General features: G+C 37.6%; 1 protein-coding gene across 1 annotated transcript; it reads left to right on the top strand.

Annotated features, from left to right (window-relative positions):
• Window positions 1–15774: 15774 nt before the first annotated feature.
• LOC311605851 (prolactin-5A1-like) lies at window positions 15775–19967 on the top strand (the record flags this gene model as incomplete). Its single annotated transcript, XM_084796708.1, has 4 exons — window positions 15775–16047; window positions 17845–17952; window positions 18811–18999; window positions 19785–19967. 4 exons carry the CDS (start codon window positions 15775–15777, stop codon window positions 19965–19967), a joined length of 753 nt encoding a protein of 250 aa, XP_084652834.1.
• Window positions 19968–22123: the final 2156 nt, after the last annotated feature.

Here is a 22123-nt window from a genome sequence, read left to right as displayed (position 1 = left end):
CAACTTACCGACTTATTTGATCGATACTTTCGACAAACCAAAGCAAGATAGAAAAATAAGTGCAAATTTCTTCCCACCAAGAAATACCTGTGGCCAACTTACCATGTATAGAGATCCAAGAGACACAGACTGCATCTTATACAAATGTGCCTGTCATTCTGGTTACCTGGGTCTTTCCTGGGTTATGGGACTTGAGAACTAGGTCATCTTCATTCTATATTATAGATGAACTAATTGAGGGATTTGAGATCCTCACATGTTCCTGGCCTGGGAGACTTCTTGGTTGCTAAGTTGGATTGTATGATGAGTGGAAAGTGGAATTCCTTTTTGTATCTTTCCCAGAGGTAGGCGTCAGCTCACATAAAATTACAGTCACAGTAAGAGAGGTTTAAATGAGCCTGAGTGAACATTACTAGGATATAAAATGGTTTGCATAGTGTTAAGTGAATCAAGATGGAATGAGAAAAGGAAAAAGCAGGGCGAGTGCAGCACAATGTGTAAGGGCATCAGAGAGAAGTTCCTAAGAAAATGTTGACAGACCACCTGATGTAATGCTTGTGGATTTTAGAAAGAGTGTAAAGTATAGCAGGCAAACGGGATGAAGAGGTACCATGGTGAACAGTGCATTGGAAACTATGAGGAGGAGAGATCTAGGGGGATAATAGCATCCTCAGTCACTTCTCTAACAAGACAACTCTATTTCTGAGAACCAAAAGTGAAACTGAAGGCCTTTTAGTAACCTACTATGTAAAAATGCCGGAAGTGAAGGTTGTAGCAAGACGATCATGAACTCTTTGCAACTCAGCAATGTGAGGAGGGAAATAAACCATGTCGGATGTTTATGAGGAAGATCAGTGACAGTGAAAAGAATCTAGCTTGTCCTGAGGATGGGCAATCATCCATGCTGCAGAAGTTACCCAGTGTGTGTTTCTCTCCACTACGTTAGGAGTGTATGTGCCCTTAAGAAACTGCAATGTATACAAAGGGTGAGAAGTTTTTCCTGTGGGGTCAAATAAAGGTGAAATTTGAGTTTGAGGGAGGCTGCAACTTTCAGGAGAAGACATTGTTTATGTAGCTCTGGATCTTCTCAATGGACAAATACAGCTCACTGAGGGAAAACGATCGGAAGACCAGCCTAGAGTCAACCAGACACACAAAGCCAATTACAGTGGCAGCATACAACAGATGCAAACAAGCCTTGTCTCCCATCGATGTCAGGCTGGGTTCAGTAGGATACAATACCCTCACCCTCTCCAGCTTCGTAGTCCCGTGGAAATGCCCAAAGATGAGAAACCAAACTGTTTAAGGGGAATACCAGTATTTTAGCAAAAGTTAAATAAAATAGTATATACAGTCACTCTATTGAACCTAACATTGCTCTTTGGAGGAACGGTTATACAAAGCATGGAACCTGTTTTTACATGAACAGTATTTAATGTGTTTCTTTAGATCCTCTTGAGTGTTGAATGAATTTCACTTGTTTGGTAACCATGGCACTGAACCCTTGGGAATTATGCCCGCTTCATGTAAAACGTGGCATTATATAATGTTAACAGCTCTGAGCACACAGGTTTGGAAAACCATATAAGAGAATAAATAGGGCAGTTAAGAATTTGAAAAAAAAGGCACCATGCATGATGGGTAAGGATGTTCAAAAGTCATAAGGTTATTGCCAAAAAAATTATTAAAGTGGTTAATTTCCTAACAGTTTGAATATTTTTATGTTACTTAATTATTTGTTCCCTTCACATCCTGATCATAGCCTCCTCTCCCCTCTCCTCCCAGACCCATCCTCCCTCCCTCTCCCTCTATCCCCTGTCCCCTTTCCTCAGAAAAAGGGAGCCCATTCTACACTCTAACTCCAGATCATCATGTCGCATCAGGACTGAGCATGTCCTCTTCCCCTGCGGCACTGGTTAGATATTCCCTCAATCTCTGCTCTGTCTTTATCCTTAAACATCTTATAGGCAGAGTAAATTTGGGCTTGAGGTTCCTGTGGGTTTGTTGGTGTTCCTCTCCCTCCACTAGGAGTGCTGTCTAGTTAGAGGGTGGCCTCTTCCGTTTCCATGACCTGTGCTACTAGGAGTCTCAGATAGAATCAACCTCATATCCTCCCAGGAAACTACCCTGCCATAGGTCTCCAGTATGTGTCAGGGATGCTCCTGCCCATGGTTTCTGTTATCTCCTCAACCCCTTTGTCCCCCCACCCCCACTCTCCCCACATCTGATTCCCACCATTACTTCCCTCTGTACTCCCTCTCCTATCCTATTCTCTCTCTTCAACCACTTCTGTTGTCTATTCTAATTACCCTTCTGAATGAGATTCCTTGAGCCTTCCTTGTTACTTGGCTTTGTTGAGTCTGTGAATTGCAGTATGGTTATCCTGAACCATATGGCTAATATCGACTTGTAAATGAGTACACGCCATATGTGTTTTTATGGGTCTGGGTTACCTCATTTAGGACGATCTTTTCTAGTTCCATCCACTTGCCTACAAATTTTATGATTTACTTGTTTTTAATAGCTAAGCAGTACTCTGTTGTGTAAATGTACCACAGTCTCTTTATCCATGCTTCAATTGAGGGACATCTGGAGTGTTTCCTGTTTCCAGCTATCATGAATAAAACTCCTCTGAACATAGTTGAGCAAATGGCCTTGTTGTATGATTGAGCATCTTTTGGGTATATGCTCAAGAGTATAGCTGTGTCTTGAAGTAGTACTATTCCCAATTTTCTGAAAAAGGACCAGATTGATTTCCAAAGTGTATGCACAAGTTTGCATTTCCATAAGCAATGAAGGAGGGTTCTCCTTAGTCTACATCCTGGCCAACATATCTTAGCCATTGTGTTGGGTATAAGATAGAGTCTTAGAGTCATTTTCATCTGCATTTCCCTAATGACTAATGATGTTAAATATTTCTTTAAGTGCTTCTCAGCTGTTCGAGGTTCCTCAGTTGAGAATTCTCATTTTACCTCTGTATCTCCATTTTTAATTGGATTATTTGGTTTGTTGGTATTTAATTCCTTGAGTTTTTTATATATTTTGGGTATTAATCCACTGTCAAATGTAGGGTTGGTGAAGATTTTTTCCCAGTCTGTAGGCTGCTGTTTTGTTCTATTGGCACTGTCTTTTGCCTTACATAAGCTTTTTAGTTTCATGGAGTTCCATTTATTAATTGTTGATCTCAGAGACTGAGCTTTGGTGTTCTGTTCTGAACATTGTCTCCTGTGCCAATGAGTTCAACGCTGATTATCACTTTCTCTTCTAGTAGATTCAGTGTTTCTAGTTATATGTTGAGGTCTTTGGTCCACTTGGACCAGAGTTTTCTTCAGGATGATAAAAAGCTGTCTATTTGCATTTTTCTGAATGCAGATATTGAGTTAAACCACCACCATTTGTTGAAGTTGCTTAATTGTTCCACTGTATGGTTTGGCTTCTTTGTCAAAAATCAAGAGTCCATAGGTATGTGGGTTTATTTCTGGGTGTTCCATTTGCTTACATTGATCAATCAGTCTATTTTTATGGCATGCACTGCCTTCACCAGAATGAATCTTAGGCATCCAACAAAGTATACATTCTCACAACTAAGCTTGTTAACAACTTCAAAGTTCTCTACAGTGTCCCAATCAGTACTTCACACTCCAGGAACCTCAGGAGAAGGCATCTAGCTGTTCCTCAAGTGATTTGGACAGTACCTTTCTTGGCCAGAATGGAATTCTGCCAAGGTTCAGCATTCCTAATCACCCAAATCCCAGGACTATGTGCATCTCAGTCTATCACATACATTCCTCATAATTTCTATAGCTTTGCATTCATATGTTGTATGAGAGTAGATTTGGTTAAAAGCAAGGAAGGGAAAATGCCATGCTACCAACATTAATAAGTTTCAAATTGCACATCAGAGACAACACTCAGGAACTAAAAAAAAAGCTTCTTCATGAAAGAAATAACACTAACTCATCCAAGACCCCTCACATAATCATTCATCTAAAATCACCTGGCACCTTCTATCTATTCCTGTGGGGCATACTTCATTTGGAATCACTTGGATATCAGAAAGTATATATGTCTTTAGCTGAATAATATATCTAAATTACTCCTAAATCTTTATTTGACATGTAGGAGGACTAAGGATCAATATCAATATTCATATCAATAATATAAATGAAAAGTAATTGACTGTCATTTGGTTCTTAGGTTAATCCTGCAGTCAAGGAAGCTGAGAAGTACCCTGCCTGGTTGGGACTAGCATTATAACAGGTGGCTGATGAAGACTCTTGCCTGTATGCTATTCATAGCCTTTTAAACTACCTAGACAATGATGCTAAAAAGGTTGCTAAATGTATGATGCTCCCAAGATGCTGAACGGCCTTTAGGAAATGCTAAGTGCCCATTCATATTGTCTGCTTCTGAGATAGTCCATAATCGTCCACCTCTTTGGTCCTTCTGTTACACTTAAACATTTTCAATGTGTGTTTGCATACAATGGGTATCTTCTTTTTCCCCTCCACGAGTGTTTTTTTTTTTATTTATTCATGTTTCAGTCTGATTACAGCCCCTCCCTCCTGAGTATCTTATTTTAAAAAGTAAAATTTATTCCTTAAATTTAGTTTCTAAAAAAGATCTTCAATTAATAGCAAATATATTTTAATCAAAAATAAAAATTTTGCTTGGAAGTAAGACCCTGGATAACTTAGTTTAGAATCACAGTGTGTTAACATGAGCCAAGTGATTATGATAATAAGTCTATCTCTTCTGCCAAGAACATGGAAATCTCAAGGTATTTTATGAAAGCCAGCCACTATCTAGGATCCAATTTTACAGAGTAATGACAAATAATACAAATGTTGTACAACTGCACTGACTCAAAATTAATGAATTTATCAATCAAAAACATGGGAGGATACAAGCATAAAATGACACTGGGTTCCTATAATAAGCAGCTTCAATCACATGCCTTCATAGTCTGGTCTCCCAACATTACTATAGACATATTCCATATGCATTCCTCACTCTGATTCTAACAAGGATTGTGTAGGCTACTTTTAAAATTACTTTCATGTTCAAATTATTTACAACTTTCCTCTCAACTACTGGTTGCTAAAATCAAACTGCAGACAAGGCAAAAATCATTAGTTTCTACAATATTTCTTCTTTCTACTTTGATAATTCCATTATTTTAGCATTTCTAGAATTGGATTGAGGATCGGGAGAAATGTAAATTCTCATACCACCATCTTTTGAGGTCATTCAAAGACTTATTGCCCAGAGATTCCCACCTTGAATCCTCTCAGTTTTAGATGCCTTTTGCATAGAACATATTAATGAATTCCTATGACACCATCAGTGGGGACAGCTCTCAGGCTAATGCCTTTGTCAGGAGAATTGAAATGGCCACAGCCCCCATCTACTATTCAGCTTCTTGACCCAACTCTATCAACCAGAAATTGCTCAAGCCAACTTTTATGGAGATATCTCCAACTGATATGGAGATACCTCAATCATCATGACCACTTAACATGCACAATTCTGGAATCCTGGCATTCAGTTCTCATCTCCTCTGTTCATATAGATCCAGAACGGATTAAAATGCCAAAGATATTAGCCGATATTCACCTGCAAAATGAGATGTCATTTTCCTTTGCTGTCAATCCCATGAGTAATTTTATCCACCGAAAAACAATCTCTTCATTAACATAGATGTTATTCACAGGATCACTAATTATTACACTCATCCTGACATTTCAACCCCTAATCTATAAACTCACTTAGAAGAAAAGCAATACATTGAATATAGTAAATTTGCCAACTGTCTCTATATCATATTGGACCTCCTCTAAAGTTGCTGGGATTGCCAGTTTGTTTTTCCAGACAGGATTTGTTGGTCAGAGGTGAAAGGAAAAAAAAAACACAATAGAGAAAATTAGTAAAGACAGAGTGGGCAGCACACAACTACCTACAAGTGCAGGCCCAGGGAGTCTAATGCCTTCATTTTGCATCCCCAGGAACCTATAAGAATGTGGTACCTATGTATACAGTCAGACACACACAGAGAGACACACATTAGACAAACAAAAAAAATCACAAAAAAACAAATAAACAATGTTTTTAAAAGAAAATAAATGTGTAAAATAGGATACAACAGATAATCACTGTTATAATTAATAAAACATGATACTGGCACAGCAATAGGCCGGTGGATCAATGGAATCAAATTGAAGACCCAGAAATGAATCCACATATATATGGTCACTTGATTTTTGACAAAGAAGCCAAATCTACTCAATGGGAAAAGGATAGCATCTTCAACAAATGGTGCTGGTCTAACTGGATGTCTACATGTAGAAAAATGCAGTTGGACCCATATTTGTCACCATGCACAAAACTCAAGTCCAAGTGGATTAAAGACCTCAACATAAAACCAGAGACACAAAATTGGTTACAAGAAAAGGTGGGGAAGAACCTGGAACACATTGGTACAGGAGACAACTTCCTGAACAGAACACTTTAAAGCCTTAAGGTCAACAATTAATAAATGAGACCTCATGAGGCTAAGAAGCTTCTGGAAGGCAGAAGACACTGTCAACAGAACAAAGCAACAGCCTACAGACTGGAACAAGATCTTCACCAACCCTATCTGACAAAGGTCTAATATCCAAAATATATAAAGAACTCAAGAAATTAAAAACCACCAAACCAAGTAACCCAGTTGAGAAATGGGGCTCAGAATTAAACAGAGAATTCTCAACAGAAGAATATCAAATGGCTGAGAAACACTTAAAGAAATGTTCAACATCTTTAGTCATCAGAGAAACGCAAATCAAAACAACTCTGAGATTCCATCTTACTCCCATCAGAATGACCAAGATCAAAAATTCAAGCAACACCACATACTGGTGAGGATGTGGAGAAAGAGGAACACTCCTTCATTACTGGTGGGAATGTACTCCTTGGAATATACCCAGAAGATACTCCAGCATACAACAGGGACATATGTCCAAGAATGTTCATAGCATCCTTATTCATAATAGCTGGAACCTGGAAACAGCCTAAGTATCCCTCAGTAGAAGAGTAGATAAGAAACTGTGGTACATTTACACTATGGAATACTACTCAGCTATTAAAAACAAGGAATTCCTGAAATTTGTGGACAAATGGATTGAACTAGAAATGATCATAATGAGTGAGTTAACCCAGAAGCAGAAAGAGCCAAATGGTATATACTCACTTATATCTGCACACTAGCCCAAGGAGCATGTCCCATGAAAGTCTTCACTTACCAGGAAACTGAGACAGAGGGGAGGACATCCTAGTGGGACTCTAGATGTGAGAATCATGGGAGAATGGCAAAGTTGCAGGATCCAGAGGATCCTAGAAACCTACAAGAAGAACATTATGATAGGCAGATTTGGGCCCAGGGGTCCCACTCAAACTATGACACCAGCCAAGGACAATACAGGCCGTAAACTTCAACTCCTACCCAGATCTAGCCAATGGACAGGACATTCTCCACAATTGAGTGGAGAGTGGGGTCTGACTTTCACATGAACTCTGGTGCCTCATATTGGACCACGTCCCCTGAATGGGGAGACCTGGGGGCACTCAGAGGAAGGATAGCAGGATACCAAGAAGAGACTTGAAGAGACTTGAAGTCCCCTTCAGCCACAGTCGTAGTGGAGGGGAGTAAGAAGAAAATGAGAGAGAGGGAGGAATGGGAGGATACAAGGGAGGAGATAATCATTGAGATGTAATATGAATAAATTAATAAAATAAAATTTAAAAAAAGAAAAGATTCCAATAGGTACAAAAATTGCCAGTGCACATAAGGACCACATTTAGATATCATACCAGTTTCTTCCCTTACAGCTGAGGATTGTGTTTCATCTCAATCCATCTCTGTCATCTGTCTTAATGATATAAATATATCAGAAAACAGGAAAGTGATTATTATTTCTTCATTTACCAACATATTTCTTCTTGTCATTTCTCTGATATACTTAAGCTCATCTCCTTCAAAGAGAGTGGAGGTGCCAAGATCATTGTATACATCTAATTTATTAGTTGTTGAGAGAGTTTAGTTGTATTCAGAATCCTATTTAATTTATTTTCCAGTAATTTATTTATATCTTCCACACAGAGGATAGTAATTTACCAAGGGGAATAGATGGATGAAAAGAGAATTCTATAAAATAAAAGTGCTTGTGATATCATATAAGGTAATGCTAAAAAAAAAAGCAATAAATAAACAATATGGCATAGACCTGAAACCAAACTTTTAACAGAAGAGATGGGACAAGCAAAGGTATACTGAAAAGTCAGTAAAGAGGAGCTACAATGGATAATTAGTAGAAATATAACAACTACTTCCTATTGAAACATAGTGAATCTTTGTTCTGTTCTTCTGTGTATTTCTTCTTCTGATAACATTTAAAAAATGAACCTTGAGTAGTCAGAATAACAGCAGTATTGAGGAAAAAAAGAAACCTAACTGAGAAACTGAATACTTGCAATTCACTCATCACAGACACCACAAGGGCCAAAGGTGACACACGAAAACCTGCTTTTCAGAAGTTTCTGCTGAACTTGTAGGAGAAGGTTTTACAAACATCAATATTACTATTCTAAAGACAGTAAAATTAGTGATATTAAATGAAAAAAGATTTGAAATACAGTGAGGCAGTGACTGCAGTTGAGACCAAAGCTTTCCCAGAATCCCACGGTTAATGGAGAAAAATCACTCACGGAACTGTAAGGAAGGGAAAATTGACCTCTGGCTCCTCAGGTGAATGAGTTCTAATATATTTGCTACCTTCATGAACAGGAGGAGAAGAGAATTTGTAAAAATCTCAGGAAGTTGATAATGACAAGATGTGATGGATATTGATTTACATTCAGAATTGTAGACGCACCAAGATAGGAAAGATGTTTTCTTCAAGGCTGTCAAATACAAATAGCCAAAACACTAAGAATGTAACATTTATATAATTCCTGATTGTGTCATGGATTTTCTTGCTATAGGTAGTCTATTGTATATATTTGTAATAATGTTAAGTGTATGTGTAAAAAATAAAAAAATTATTTTAAAAATCTCAGGAAGAAGTCAGATCCAGAGTTATGGGTGTGGAAAGTGATCATGACCCATGAGATTCTTCTGAATAAGTTGGTGAAAATCTGCTTTGAGACACTTCTGTTTAATAGTGATGGGATAAGAACATAGAATGTAAAGGAAGTCGCAGTGGTAAAGCTGAGGGCTGGAGAAGTTAAACTTAACAGGAAAGGAGTTCCTGATAATCAGTGTCCCTTAAATTGTCTCTGTGGTTGAGGAGCCTGGGAGCTCATTAGTTGGTCCTGTGAGAGCTACCACCAGTCACTAGGAGGAAGTCAGGGTGAGAGCTTTGGAATACGCACTGAAGACTGTTGTGTCCGAGTGTTTCATTTCTGCTAATCCTTTATTCAACTGTGACAATGTCTCATTATGAAAATCCAGAGGGAAAAAAAAAAGAAGATAAAGGAATATAATGTCTATTCATCTCTGTTCCCTGCCATGTGACTTGAACCATCAGGGTATGAGGGGAAAGACTGCATGATGTGAGCATGAAATACAGTTGAAACTAGAAGAGGACAAATAGAATATTTGAGGATGACGCCTAGGAGACATGAATTGTGAATTCAGAGGTCAATGGTTCAACACCATGCTTAGAAACATCTGGAGTGGCTTTGGGTTTCTGTTATGATACATTCTATCTAAAAATGTCATAGAATAATGAAGAGCACAATGCTCATAACTGAATTTTTTGTGATTTCTCTGTGAAAAGTAGCTCATACTGAGTGGCTGGCTTTCATAAAGTATCCAGAAATTTCCATGGTGTTTATAGACTCATATCCTCACCCCATTTTATTCATCTGATCTATATTTACTTACTGTGAATCTAAGTCAAGTTGTGCCATGTTTATTTTCATGACAAACATATTATATGTGGTAATTTTTTATTAAAATGTCCCAGTGCTGTTGATATATTTGTTAGTAAGTGAAGAATATAAATTTTGATAATTAAATATTTAGGATACACATACTCCTAAACCATGCTTCTTAATTCTGTAAGAAGATTCCCACAACATACATACACTAAAAACATTCTTCTTGCTGTTTGTAGTTTAGTGTGTGTGTGTCTGTGTGTGTGTGTAATATAAATGTATATGTAAAAAATAAGAGAAAAGAAAAGAAAGGAAAAAGAATACATGCACTGCCAATAGGTATGCATAGCCAAATGTTAAGAGTATATATATACTCTGCTCTGCTTAAGAATATGGAGAAATTAGTTTGGGCATGATCTATAAAATCCTAAGGGAACTAACTTGAGAGTGCTAAATGTGTTACCATGGATACTAGGGTGAATAAATGACCTGATCAGCTATACATTAACCTGATCTTGGAACTAGATACAAGTACCAGTCCGAGGCACAGCATGACTAGTTACAACCAACTACCTTGTGCCAGAATCCAACCTTGCTCAGTACAGAAAACCCATATTTCATATTGTAAGCTTGACCAAAACTCTGTGACTATGTTGCTCTAGATCCAGTAGGGAGATTTTCAGTGTCCCTTTGATAAATAGATGTAGTGTACCTACCACTCTTATCAAAATGATTTTGAATCCATGGATAGTTGTTATCAGCCTACGTAACAAAGATAAACTTTATAGTGATTGGTGCTTGCTGGCAAAAATGAGTACCAATTAGAGCGATGAGATGAAGACTGCTCCTGTGTTATGGTTGCCTGGTGGTCCTAAAATAATTTTGAAACATGCAACACATTCGTGCTTCAATTCATTCTGCAAATACTTGATAAATGAACCTAAGAGCCCGAGGAAAAAGAATGAAGTAGCAGGAAGTGACTACATTCCTCTCCCTGTGACATGAAATTCAGACATCAGGAAGTAGATGTGATTATGTTGACATATAACCTCACAGAAACTAGTCATTGTAAGCAAATTCAGAAAAGTATGTCTAGAGCTACAATGATAGTCATGAGGCAGTTAGCATCCCCTGAGGGGTCAGAGTCACGAGGGGCTCTTGCTGAGGAGTCCAAATCTCCTTCCCTCCTGTAGGCCACGTCTGCATAGCTTTAGGGGTGGTCGAATAGACTATAAATGTGGTGGGAAGTGAACTGAAGGCAGGATTCTAGAGAAGCCGATCTCCTCAGTTGGTATCTACACCGTGGTGGGATTTTTCAGAGATGCAGCTCTCTTTGATTCCACCATACCTCTGTAAGTACTCCCTTCCTTGTGCTCTCCAAAGGCTAATGAATTCATAATTTTGCACCATTGGCCATTTGCACAGAACACTTTCTTTGCTGTCAGGCAGTACGTACAGCATTCTAATCTTTGCAGCATAAGGTAAACGGTGCAGGATATTTAGAAAAGTGGTTTTCAAAAAGGTTAACCTTCCTGGTTCCAGAGGCACATGAGAAATGTTGAAAATGTATCTTCTTGATTGAAGTGAGGAGAAAAGGGGGGTGTGCTGACGATTTCCATGTGTAGAACGTAGAGATGTGTCCACATAGGGCCCAATGCACAGGACAGCTCCAGAGCAAGGGATAATCCGTGTCAGAAAGGCAGTGCTACTGAAACTGAGAATGGCTGCTGGAACAAGACCACTGGAGTCTATGGCTCTAATTTGTCACAACTCCTATGTCTCGCAGCTGACACTTGCAGGTTCCAAGTCACCACAAACTGACTTGAGGCCACCTAATGAAACTTCCAGTACTCAGCTAAGGTATAGAAGGCTAGCAGATCTTTGTCTGTTTTTTTTTCCCCATTCTTTTTATTTATTATAATTTACTCACATTACATTCCAATTGTAATCCCCTCGCTCATATCCTCCTGCTCCCACCCTCCAACCTCCTTCCACCCTATTCCCCTCCCCTGGACCTCTGACGGGGGGCTGGACAGATGGACAGGGGCCCTCCTCCCACAGTCTGACCTCAGTCTATGGTCTCTCATCAGGGTAGCGTGCATCCTCTTCATCTGTGTGCCTGCAAGGCCTCCCAGCCAAGGGCAAGTGAACAAATCATGGATGTGTGTCTTACAGGACTTTAAGAATTTGGTTCACTCCAAATAAATTTGTAAATAAAAATGTATGTTACAGTAGCCAGTTATTTGCTTTTACATTCTTTTTTTTTTTTTTTTTTTTTTTTTTTTTGGTTTTGGTTTTTCGAGACACGGTCTCTCTGTGTAGCCTTGGCTGTCCTAGACTCACTTTGTAGACCAGGCTGGCCTCGAACTCACAGCGATCCACCTGCCTCTGCCTCCCGAGTGCTGGGATTAAAGGCGTGCGCCACCACGCCCGGCTGCTTTTACATTCTTATAATACTCTTTTCTTTTTGGGGGGAGGGCACAAAAAGAATTAATTTTTGTTTACTTATTAACAATATAAAGAAATTAATCAAATGTGAGGCACCAGAGTACATGAGAAAGCCATATCCCACTCTCCACTCAACTGTGGAGAATGTTCTGTCCATTGGCTAGATCTGGGTAGGGGTTTAAAGTTTACCGCCTGAATTGTCCTTGGCTGATGCCTTAGTTTGAGTGGGACCCCTGGGCCCAAATCTGCCTATCATAATGTTCTAATTGTAAGTTTCTAGGACCCTCTGGATCCTTCTACTTTGCTATTCTCCCATGTTTCTCTCATCTAGAGTCCCAATAGGATGTCCTCCCCTCTGTCCTAGTTTCCTGGTAAGTGAAGGCTTGCGTGGGACTCAGAGGAAGGACAGTAGGTTACCAAGAAGAGACTTGATACCCTATGAGCATATACAGGGGGAGGTAATCCCCCTCAGGAACAGTCATATGGGAGGGGAATAAGGGGAAAATGGGAGGGAGGGAAGAATGGGAGGGTACAAGGGATGGGATAACCATTGAAATGTAACAAGAATAAATTAATTTTAAAATTTTAAAAAAATAAAAATAAAATAAAACTGGAGCTGAGGGTATAGTTCAATGGTAGAATACACACTTAGTGTGAGTGAGGCCCTAAGTTGAATTCCCAATGCCACAAAAAAAGTTAAATAAATAAATAGATAGCAGCTTAAAAAAAAAAAGAAATTAATCAGACATAGGTTATTTTTAAGGAGAGGTCAAGGGCAAAAAAAAAAACCCTTAAATTCTAACTTAGCAATAGATAGACTTAAAAAGCAATTTGCTTTTTTCCCCCAGTAAGTGATATTTATATATTTATACATATGCATGTGTTTATATGTATACACATATAAAGTGAATTTCATCTTGCACACCCACTGTACTTGGCATAGTATTTCACAGGACATCTCTATAAAAGTCCATTTTATACCACAATTTTTTTAAGAAAATGAATTAATAATAATTCTGGTATGTATTTTAGGAAATGTGAAAAAAAAACAGTAGCTTACTTAGACCTTGTATTTATTCATTGATTATTACATTGTGGTGTGTATGTACACCATATCAAGGGTCAGATAAATTCAGGGAAGAGGACCATGTCTTTGAAGAATTAAAGTCACTATAAATTCTAAAAATATTTTAATTAACTAAATATTACATTCAATATATTGTTTCATTAACTTGTAGCCTACAGATTTTGTGATATATTTAAGTATTTTGTCTCTTGAGTGTAGGTAATTCCTATGCCTGAATATTTTCACAAATCTCCAGTGTACTTTTGGACAATTCAAGTTACATTCACAAAGTCTCTGTAAAATTTAGTTCCTGAAGGCTTGCAATTCGTTTCATCTTTTTATTTGCATGTGTGCATATGTGTAGTGTTTGCATTTCTGTGCATGTGCGCCATAGAGAATGAAGGTTTCGACGTAGAGAAAAATCACTCTCCAAAGTTTTTTGACCTTATACATAGAGGCAATGAAATGAAAAGATAACCGTCATGGCTAGTCATGCTAGCAAGCTTGTGCTATAGAGCCCAAGTCCTCACCTGTGGAGGTGTACCTATAGGCAAACTGCAATACAGTCAGGCCTTCCCTTGGAATCTGGGAATTCAAATTGCAGTCTTCACACTTTCTTGCCAAGCACTTTAATCTATATATCCCCAGTCCAAGATTAACATTTCAATATAGAGAGAAACTTCTCAGTAGTATCTTTGAAGTATAAGATGTCTTTTTATAATGGCAGTTGGTGTTCTTTCCCCCTTGAAGTGACAAAGTTCTGATTTTTTTTAGCTTGATGTCTGTGAAAATTACATTGATAATTTTTTGGATTTCCTTGTTATTAACTGCTGAGTAGTATTCCATGGTGTAAATGTACCACAGTTTCTTTATCCATTCTTCAACTGAGGGACATTTAGGCTGTTGCCAGGTTCTGCCTCTTATGAATAAAGCTACTATGGACATGGTTGAGCATATGTCCCTGTCGTATGCTGGAGCATCTTCTGTGTATATTCCAAGGAGTGGAATACATGGGTCTTGAGGAAGCCCTAGTCCCAGTTTTCTGAGAAAGCACCAGATAGATTCCCAAAGTGGCTGTACAAGTTTGCATTCCCACCAGCAATGAAGGAGTGTTCCTCTTTCTCCACATCCTCGCCAGCATGTGGTGTCACTTGAATTTTGCTATTCTAATGGGTGTAAGATGGAATCTCAGAGTTGTTTTGATTTGCATTTCTCTGATAACTAAAGATGTTGAGCATTTCTTTAAGTGTTTCTTAGCCATTCGATTCTCCTCTGCTGAGAATTCTCTGTTTAGTTCTGAGCCCCCATTTCTCAATTGGGTTATTTGGTTTGGTGGTGTTTAATTTCTTGAGTTCTTTATATATTTTGGATATTAGATCTTTGTCAGATGTAGAATTGGTGAAGATCTTTTCCTAGTCTGTAGGCTGTCACTTTGTTCTGTTGACAGTGTCTTCTGCCTTCCAGAAGCTTCTCAGCCTCATGAGGTCCAATTTATTAATTGTTGACCTTTGTGGACAAATGGATGGAACTAGAAATGATCGTACTGAGTGAGTTAACCCAGAAACAGAAAGACTCACATGGTATATACTCACTTATAATTGGGCACTAGCCCAAGGGGCATGTCCCATGAAAGTCTTCACTTACCAAGAGATAGGGATAGATGTGAGGACATCCTGTAGGGACTCTAGGTAAGAGAAATATAGGAGAATGGGAAAATAGAAGGATCCAGAAGGTCCTAGAAACATACAAGAAGAATATCATGATAGGTGGATATGGGCCCAGAGGTGTCTGCTCAAACTACTGCACCAACCAAGGACAATACAGGCAGTAAATATTGAACCCCTACTGTGATCTAGCCAATGGACAGGACATTATCCACAGTTATGTGGAGAGCAGGGATTGACTCTGACATGAACTCTGGTGCCCAATATTTGACCACTTCCCCTTGTTTGGGAGAACTGGTGGCACTCAGAGAAAGAATAAGCAGGCTACCAAGATGAGACTTGATATCCTTTGACTATATAGTGGGAGAAATGGTCCCCCTCAGTCATAGACCTAAAGAAGGGGAATAAGGTGAAAGCGGGAGGGAGGGAGGAATGGGAGGATACAGTGATGGGATAACAATTGAGATGTAATCTGAAAAATAATTTTTAAAAAAAATCAACATCAAATAAAAGAAGAAAAGTACATTGATAATGAAACCAACACATTGTCACAAATTCTAAAGGTGGGTTTTGTCATAGCAGAGGTCCTGTCTTATCAATCTAGTGAAAATTGTTGACCGAATTTCTATAGTGGAAGGTATAGTTATTTTCCACCCTAGTTCAAATATCACATTCTATGCAATGGAAGGCACAGTGCTAGACAAGGCTTCACTACACAGAGTGACTCTTATGACTTCACACGAATCAACTGTCTCTGTGACGTCATTCCTTACAGCAAGGGCACTCCTGCTGCTCCTGATGTCAAACTTGCTCACATGGGAGAATGTGGCCTCTGTGCCCAGGTGTATCATGGCTGATGGAGGCTGCCAGAAAGTCCTCAGCTACATTTTGAACATGACAAGCAACACATCTGATGTCATCAACCACCTTTCTTCTGAAACGTTAAATGAATTTGTAAGTACCTAACTTATTTCTGGCTTCTTCAGGAAAAGGTCCCTATGTCAATAACTGGATGCACTGTATGTTAAATGGGAAGACATCATGAGCCAAATTTCAAATAAGACACATTCACAAGCATAAGAAGGCATTGGCCACTAGAATGTGGAGGAGAAAAGGAGTTAGTTTCACAAAGTCACTAAATTTTGGGGAAAATATTAAAAGTATTTTTAAATACTTTTGAAAGTAATTTCAAAAGATTTTTCTTTAACATATTTTTAAAATTTCTACTCTTTATGGGAATCCCTAAAGGAAATGACTGGAAAAGGCTCTGAATTTCTATTCTTGGGTTCTAGGGAAGGTTCCACTGTCATTCTTTACTTAGCACACTGCTGGTAACCAATAAAGGAGAATCAAGTTGGATAAATACCTTAAATTGAAAGAATTAACATGACTGAAATGATGTTAGGAGAGGAAAATAACAGCCACAACAACAATAATAATGGTTTTTCAAACCCCCCAAATCTGAGAGCCTGTTTAAAAATTTTGAGACTATGAAGTTACCACCACAAAATGAGGACTGTTAGAAACATAAACAGGCCTTATCTTCCTGATAAATGTACATTGAAGTCTGGCTATCTAAGTCATCACAGGAGACAAAATAGATGAGGGCATCAGCATCAAAGAGTTTGAACACAAGACCACCATGTGTGCAATAAACATATATTAATATTGTCCTCTTTAGTAGCTGCTTTGTTTTTTTTTCATTCTTTATTCTTAATTGGCAACCTTTCATCTTAAAAACTCATGAAACACTCATATTTTATCTGATTATTAAATTTGCATGATAAATGTAATAAATGATATATAGGAGCATTCAATATTTTAATATAATTAATATGTAAATATTAAATTATATTTTACATGTAAATTTTTATTGTGTAATACTTTCTAAGGTATACTTTGATACAATTTCAATCAATCAACACAATTACATTTATATTCAGTGTATATAGATGTAGTGCTAATCAAAAGAAAAAACATAATTTTGTAACATGAAATTAAAGGAAGTGTATCAGTTTACTCCAACAGGAATCAAGATTTTAAAGATATATATGTACTTGGTGTTGAATTCTAATCCTGGACAAAGATGGTCATTGAAATGGTATTTTATAAATTTGATGTCACAATGCTTCCTTTGCAAGTGGTAACTTTCAGGAGTGTGAGAAATCAGACCTGTAAAGTTGTGAAGAAATGAAAAGCTGAAAGGTTAGTTGAAAAAATTAGATTAAATCGTCAATGGAAAGAAGGAAATAGACCAAGGGTCTCTTTTTCAATTTCTTAATGTAGGGATTTTAATGTACTCTTGCCATCCAAGATGAGTAGGGGAAGTTTCACAAGACCTCCTCCCCTACAGGAAGAGTTATAAGCAATTAGTGGCTTCCCCTGGATGGAGAACCAGCATTCTTCAGGGAGAAGCTCCTTCATATGCTGTCCAGTCCCAAGTGGTTATTTACAAACACACGTACAGATGAGCAACATCAAATGACGTAGGGGGTTGCATTTATCTATACACATGCATATCTGTTTGTGTGTGTGTGTAACAATAATAAAAAGAGATCAAAAAGTTGAGAGGGAGTGGGGGTCTAAGAACATGCAGGGAGGAGAGTGTGTGGTGAAAATTATGTCAATACAGTGCTTATAAGTGAATTTCTCCAAAAACTAATAAAAATAAATGTTTTAAGCACCTAGAGAAAACTCAATTAATCAATTCCAAAACCCCAACTAAATTATCTTCTTTATTATCACTTCCAGGATATGCAGTATGATCCACATAAAAAATTCCAGAACAAGCCTAGCATAACCTGCCACACTTCATCCCCCTCTATCCCAAGCAGCAGAATGAAGGCTGAAAGAATGCAGGTGAGTCCTAAAAACAGGGTCCATCTAGACAGTGACCACCTTCAGGAATGACGGGAGAGGATAAGCCACCCAAGGAATAAAGTACACATAAAATAAAATTTAGAGTAACTTTAAAGCACAGCCATGAATTGTTCATGAAATATTCTCTATTTTAATCACAGCTTTGTCATTAGGATGAACTTATTACGTAAGAGAGTTTGAATGGATTCAAATTATTGTCATGAAATTTACTCTCACTTGCAGGCATTTGAAAAACAACGAGAGTTGCCATTTTTACTATTACTAAAGCACTTCCTTGGATAGCATTGTATACTACTGATTGTGACATCAATTTTTTTTGACTTATAAGATGTTTCTTTCTGTATTTCTTCTCTTCTGCCTACTTTTTCATTCTTACCCTGGACTTCATTCTCCAGGGTCTTTCCATGCCGGTCCAGTACAATACTATTGATGTTTCATGGGGTACAAATATGGCCTGTCACAACTAAGAAGACAGTGCTAATGTGCTTTTACTATAATATGCTCATCTGATCACCTGCCCATGACCAATCTCAACATAATTTAAAGTTATTATCATAATATATGTGCATATGACATGCATATAATCTTTTCTCCTTGATGAGTCTCTGGACCTGCAATCTATAAGTCTTCTATACACAATAGCAATTGTAGAACATAAGAAAAATGAAGGAAAAGAGAATGTCTATTGAGAGCCAGTCCATGGCTAGCCCTTCACAAACCACTGTATCAATATTGCTTCAGTTAATCAATGAAAACTCCACTACACTGGTCATCACATGCCATTCAACCTGCGGCTGTACACTTATTTTAATGTGATGTTCAATTGTTTTTGCTTAGACTGTCAACCTACTAAATGTGACAATCAGGATGCTGGCTGCCTGGAAAAATCTTCATTACCATGTAGAAAACAAGATGGTGGATCTTGATGAAACTCCTAATGCTATCATACCAAAAGTTATGTTGCTTGATAGACAAATCAAAAGACTCACAAAAAATCTTCAGGACATTAAGACTATACTCAGCCAGGTGAGTTGTTTCTTTAAACTTTACTATTCCTTCTCATGAAAGCTGTAACATCAATAATAAAAACTAAACTTTGGACTAATTCTCTGTCTACTGTAGTAGAATTTAGGAAAATAACCTCATAGACAGTCTTGAGATTAAAGTGTGGTAACTCAGATGTTCTCAAAAGTGCTCCACTCAGCACCCCACAACCCAAGCATCTCAAGAAATTTTAATGATTCCTTAGGAGTACCCTGAATAATGCCTTTCCTGGACAAAGTCAACATGTCCTGACTATTTCAGCACATCTTAACATAACCATCCCTAACCTGGATGCATTTTAACCCACCAGGTGCAATCCTCATAATTTCTGTAGCTTCATGTGCAAGATTTATGGAGAATAGATATTGTTGAAAGGAAGGACAAGAAAATTGTCTACTAAGAAAATTAATAAAGTACAAATCATATATACGAGATAGCACTGAGAAAACATAAAGTTCCTCACAAGAGAACTGTCCCTTGGTCAAATCCATGTCACTAGTCAAGCAGAAATTCTGTCTACTCCTACAATGATATATTTCATCTGAGATCAACTACATTACAAAAGTTATATTTGTGGATCTTCTGTCTACTTTTTAGATAACTAACACATTTGTAGTACCCTGGTCCACATTCAGGAAACTCATAACTTTACTTAATATTTACATTCATAGCTTTCCTCAAAACATTATTCAACATTTAAAAGTAATGAGGACCAACAAATGTTAATAATATAAATAATAACTGGTCAACTATGATTTTATTATTAGGTTCATCCTGAACTTGAGGAAAACGAGGACTACCCTTCCTGGTCGGGAAAGCCGTATATACAGCAATCCAAAAGAGAAACTCAGCTTTTTGGTTTGCATAGCTTGTTCCTCTGCTTGAACAATGATGCACAAAAAATTTCTGATTATGTCGATATCCTGAAACAGCAAATTGTGCTCAAGTGAACGGAAAGCTCTCATTCTGCCTGTCTACTGGGACAGTCCATGCTGATCCAAGCCTTAAAAGATTCTTTAAATTTTATAGTATTTCAAAGTGTGATTGAATGTAAATGGTCACCTATTTTCATGACTTTTATTTTTAATTAAAATATAATTATATCATCTCCTCCTGCTCTCTACTTCTTCCAAATGATTCCTTGTTCCGTACTTCACTGCACTCTCTATAAAATTCATTATGTTTATTTAGTTATTATTTTATATACATATAATACATCATAGTTATATGTATATATAACTGAATAAATATATAAATACAGCCTGTCAAATCCATTTCTTGTTGCTTGGATATATGTTTTTAGGGATGAGCACATTATATTGGATAACCAATTATGGAGATTATCCCTTGGCAAAACTAACTCTACCTCTGTCAATAGTCGTTAACTATTTATAGCCCTTCATCTAGAGGTGGGGACTTATGTGATTTTTTTTCATCCACACTTGGATGTCAACTGATGTAAGAATTGTGCAGGTATTTAGTCATAATGTTGAATTTTCGTGGTATAACATCAATATCACATATATAGAAGACACAATCTTACTATAGACTCCCTGGTCCTCTAGCTCTTGACATTCTTTGCACGCTCTCTTCTATGATGTTCCATGAGCTTTAATTTTGGATGTCATGTTGTAGACATATCAATAGGGAGTGGCCATCTCATGGCCAGTTTTTCTCTCTATTTTGATTAAGAGTACTTTTCTGTAATAATTTCCATCTACAACAAAATAAGCTACTTTAAAGCAGAGCATTGTCATCTCGATTTAAAGCATATTACCATCCTGGTTGTCATGGTTTTTAGGCATCAGAGCTAGGTAATACTATTGATTGTTCTCCTCCCTTGGCAGTTTGCCTAGCATCTTCAGAGTCTACAGAAGCTGGTCCTCAGGCAGGAAGCTTTGTATCAATTTCAGCTCAAATCCTCTCAATCTTGTGTATCTTCAGGAATATGGGCTTACTTCCATTTCTGAGACACAACCAAGGGCAATATCATAACCTACATTTTGGGAGTCTTTTGGACAACCCTGATCAGCAACTGGAAAGGACTATTCCCATGCCTGGAACTGGGGTCTTATTACATAGTCTATGGCTCTTGGGGGAGCATTATTATTCTTAGAGGCTTAACTCCATTGACACTATACATGTGTGGATGTGCACATACCTACTGTATTATATACAAATTAATATGATCCTCTTATACATGCTTAAACATAGTTAATCTTACCTATCACCCTCCTCATTGGCCTTCTCTACTGCCCTTCTCCACTTCCACCTTTCCCATTTCCTTCTGCATGTCACCTAACCCTGATAGTCCCTCTCAAATGCTCCTCCCCCTCCCACCATGGTCTCTTTGTACTTTCCTGCTTTATATACTTGTTCCAGGAAATAAACTCACTCCTGAAATCTGAAGCTAAGACCCATGGACAGGAGATAAAACACAGCATTTGTCTCTCTTGGTGGGTCTGGGTTACTCGCTGAGTAACTTTAGACATATTAATGTCTAACAAACTTCGTTTTTCATCATTTCTTTTGTTCATTTAATAATAAAAATTAAACCCCATCAAAATTTGTCACAAAAATGAGTTTTTCTTAAAAAACACAATGTCATGATTTTCACTTAGATTCACAATAAGTTAATGTGAACCAAGTTATTAGAATCAAGGAACAAGATCTTGATCCTGCCAAGAACATTATAATCTAAAATATTTTATGAATGCCAGCCATTGACTATGAACCATTTTCACAGAAAATGAGAAAAATTAAAATATTATACACTTCTATCACTAAATCACATAAAAAGGATAAATACAAAGGAAAATCCTACTGGACAAGCCTAACTGAAGAGTGCAAAATATGGGGCATGGTATTGGAATCTGAGAGATTGATATAAAGTAGTCAATTAAAATAACACAAACTGAAAAGAATGAATTTCCTCAGACTGAATTGTCCAACAAGAAAATATTCAACAGTTGCAGCATCGTGTTCCAAAATGAGAAAAAAGAATGGTGTTGCTTCAAAGAAGGGAAAGCTGAAAACCTTTGAACTTTGGTAGAAGATAGAATCCTAGAGAAACAAAAAAATCACTGCCACTTCAGTTAGAGTAAAT

The sequence above is a fragment of the Acomys minous genome, assembly GCF_964271855.1.
Source record: "Acomys minous genome assembly, chromosome: 9".
Classification (NCBI taxonomy): Eukaryota; Metazoa; Chordata; class Mammalia; order Rodentia; family Muridae; genus Acomys; species Acomys minous.
Note: the sequence above shows the minus strand (reverse complement) of the source record. Positions and strands in the feature narration are given on the sequence as shown.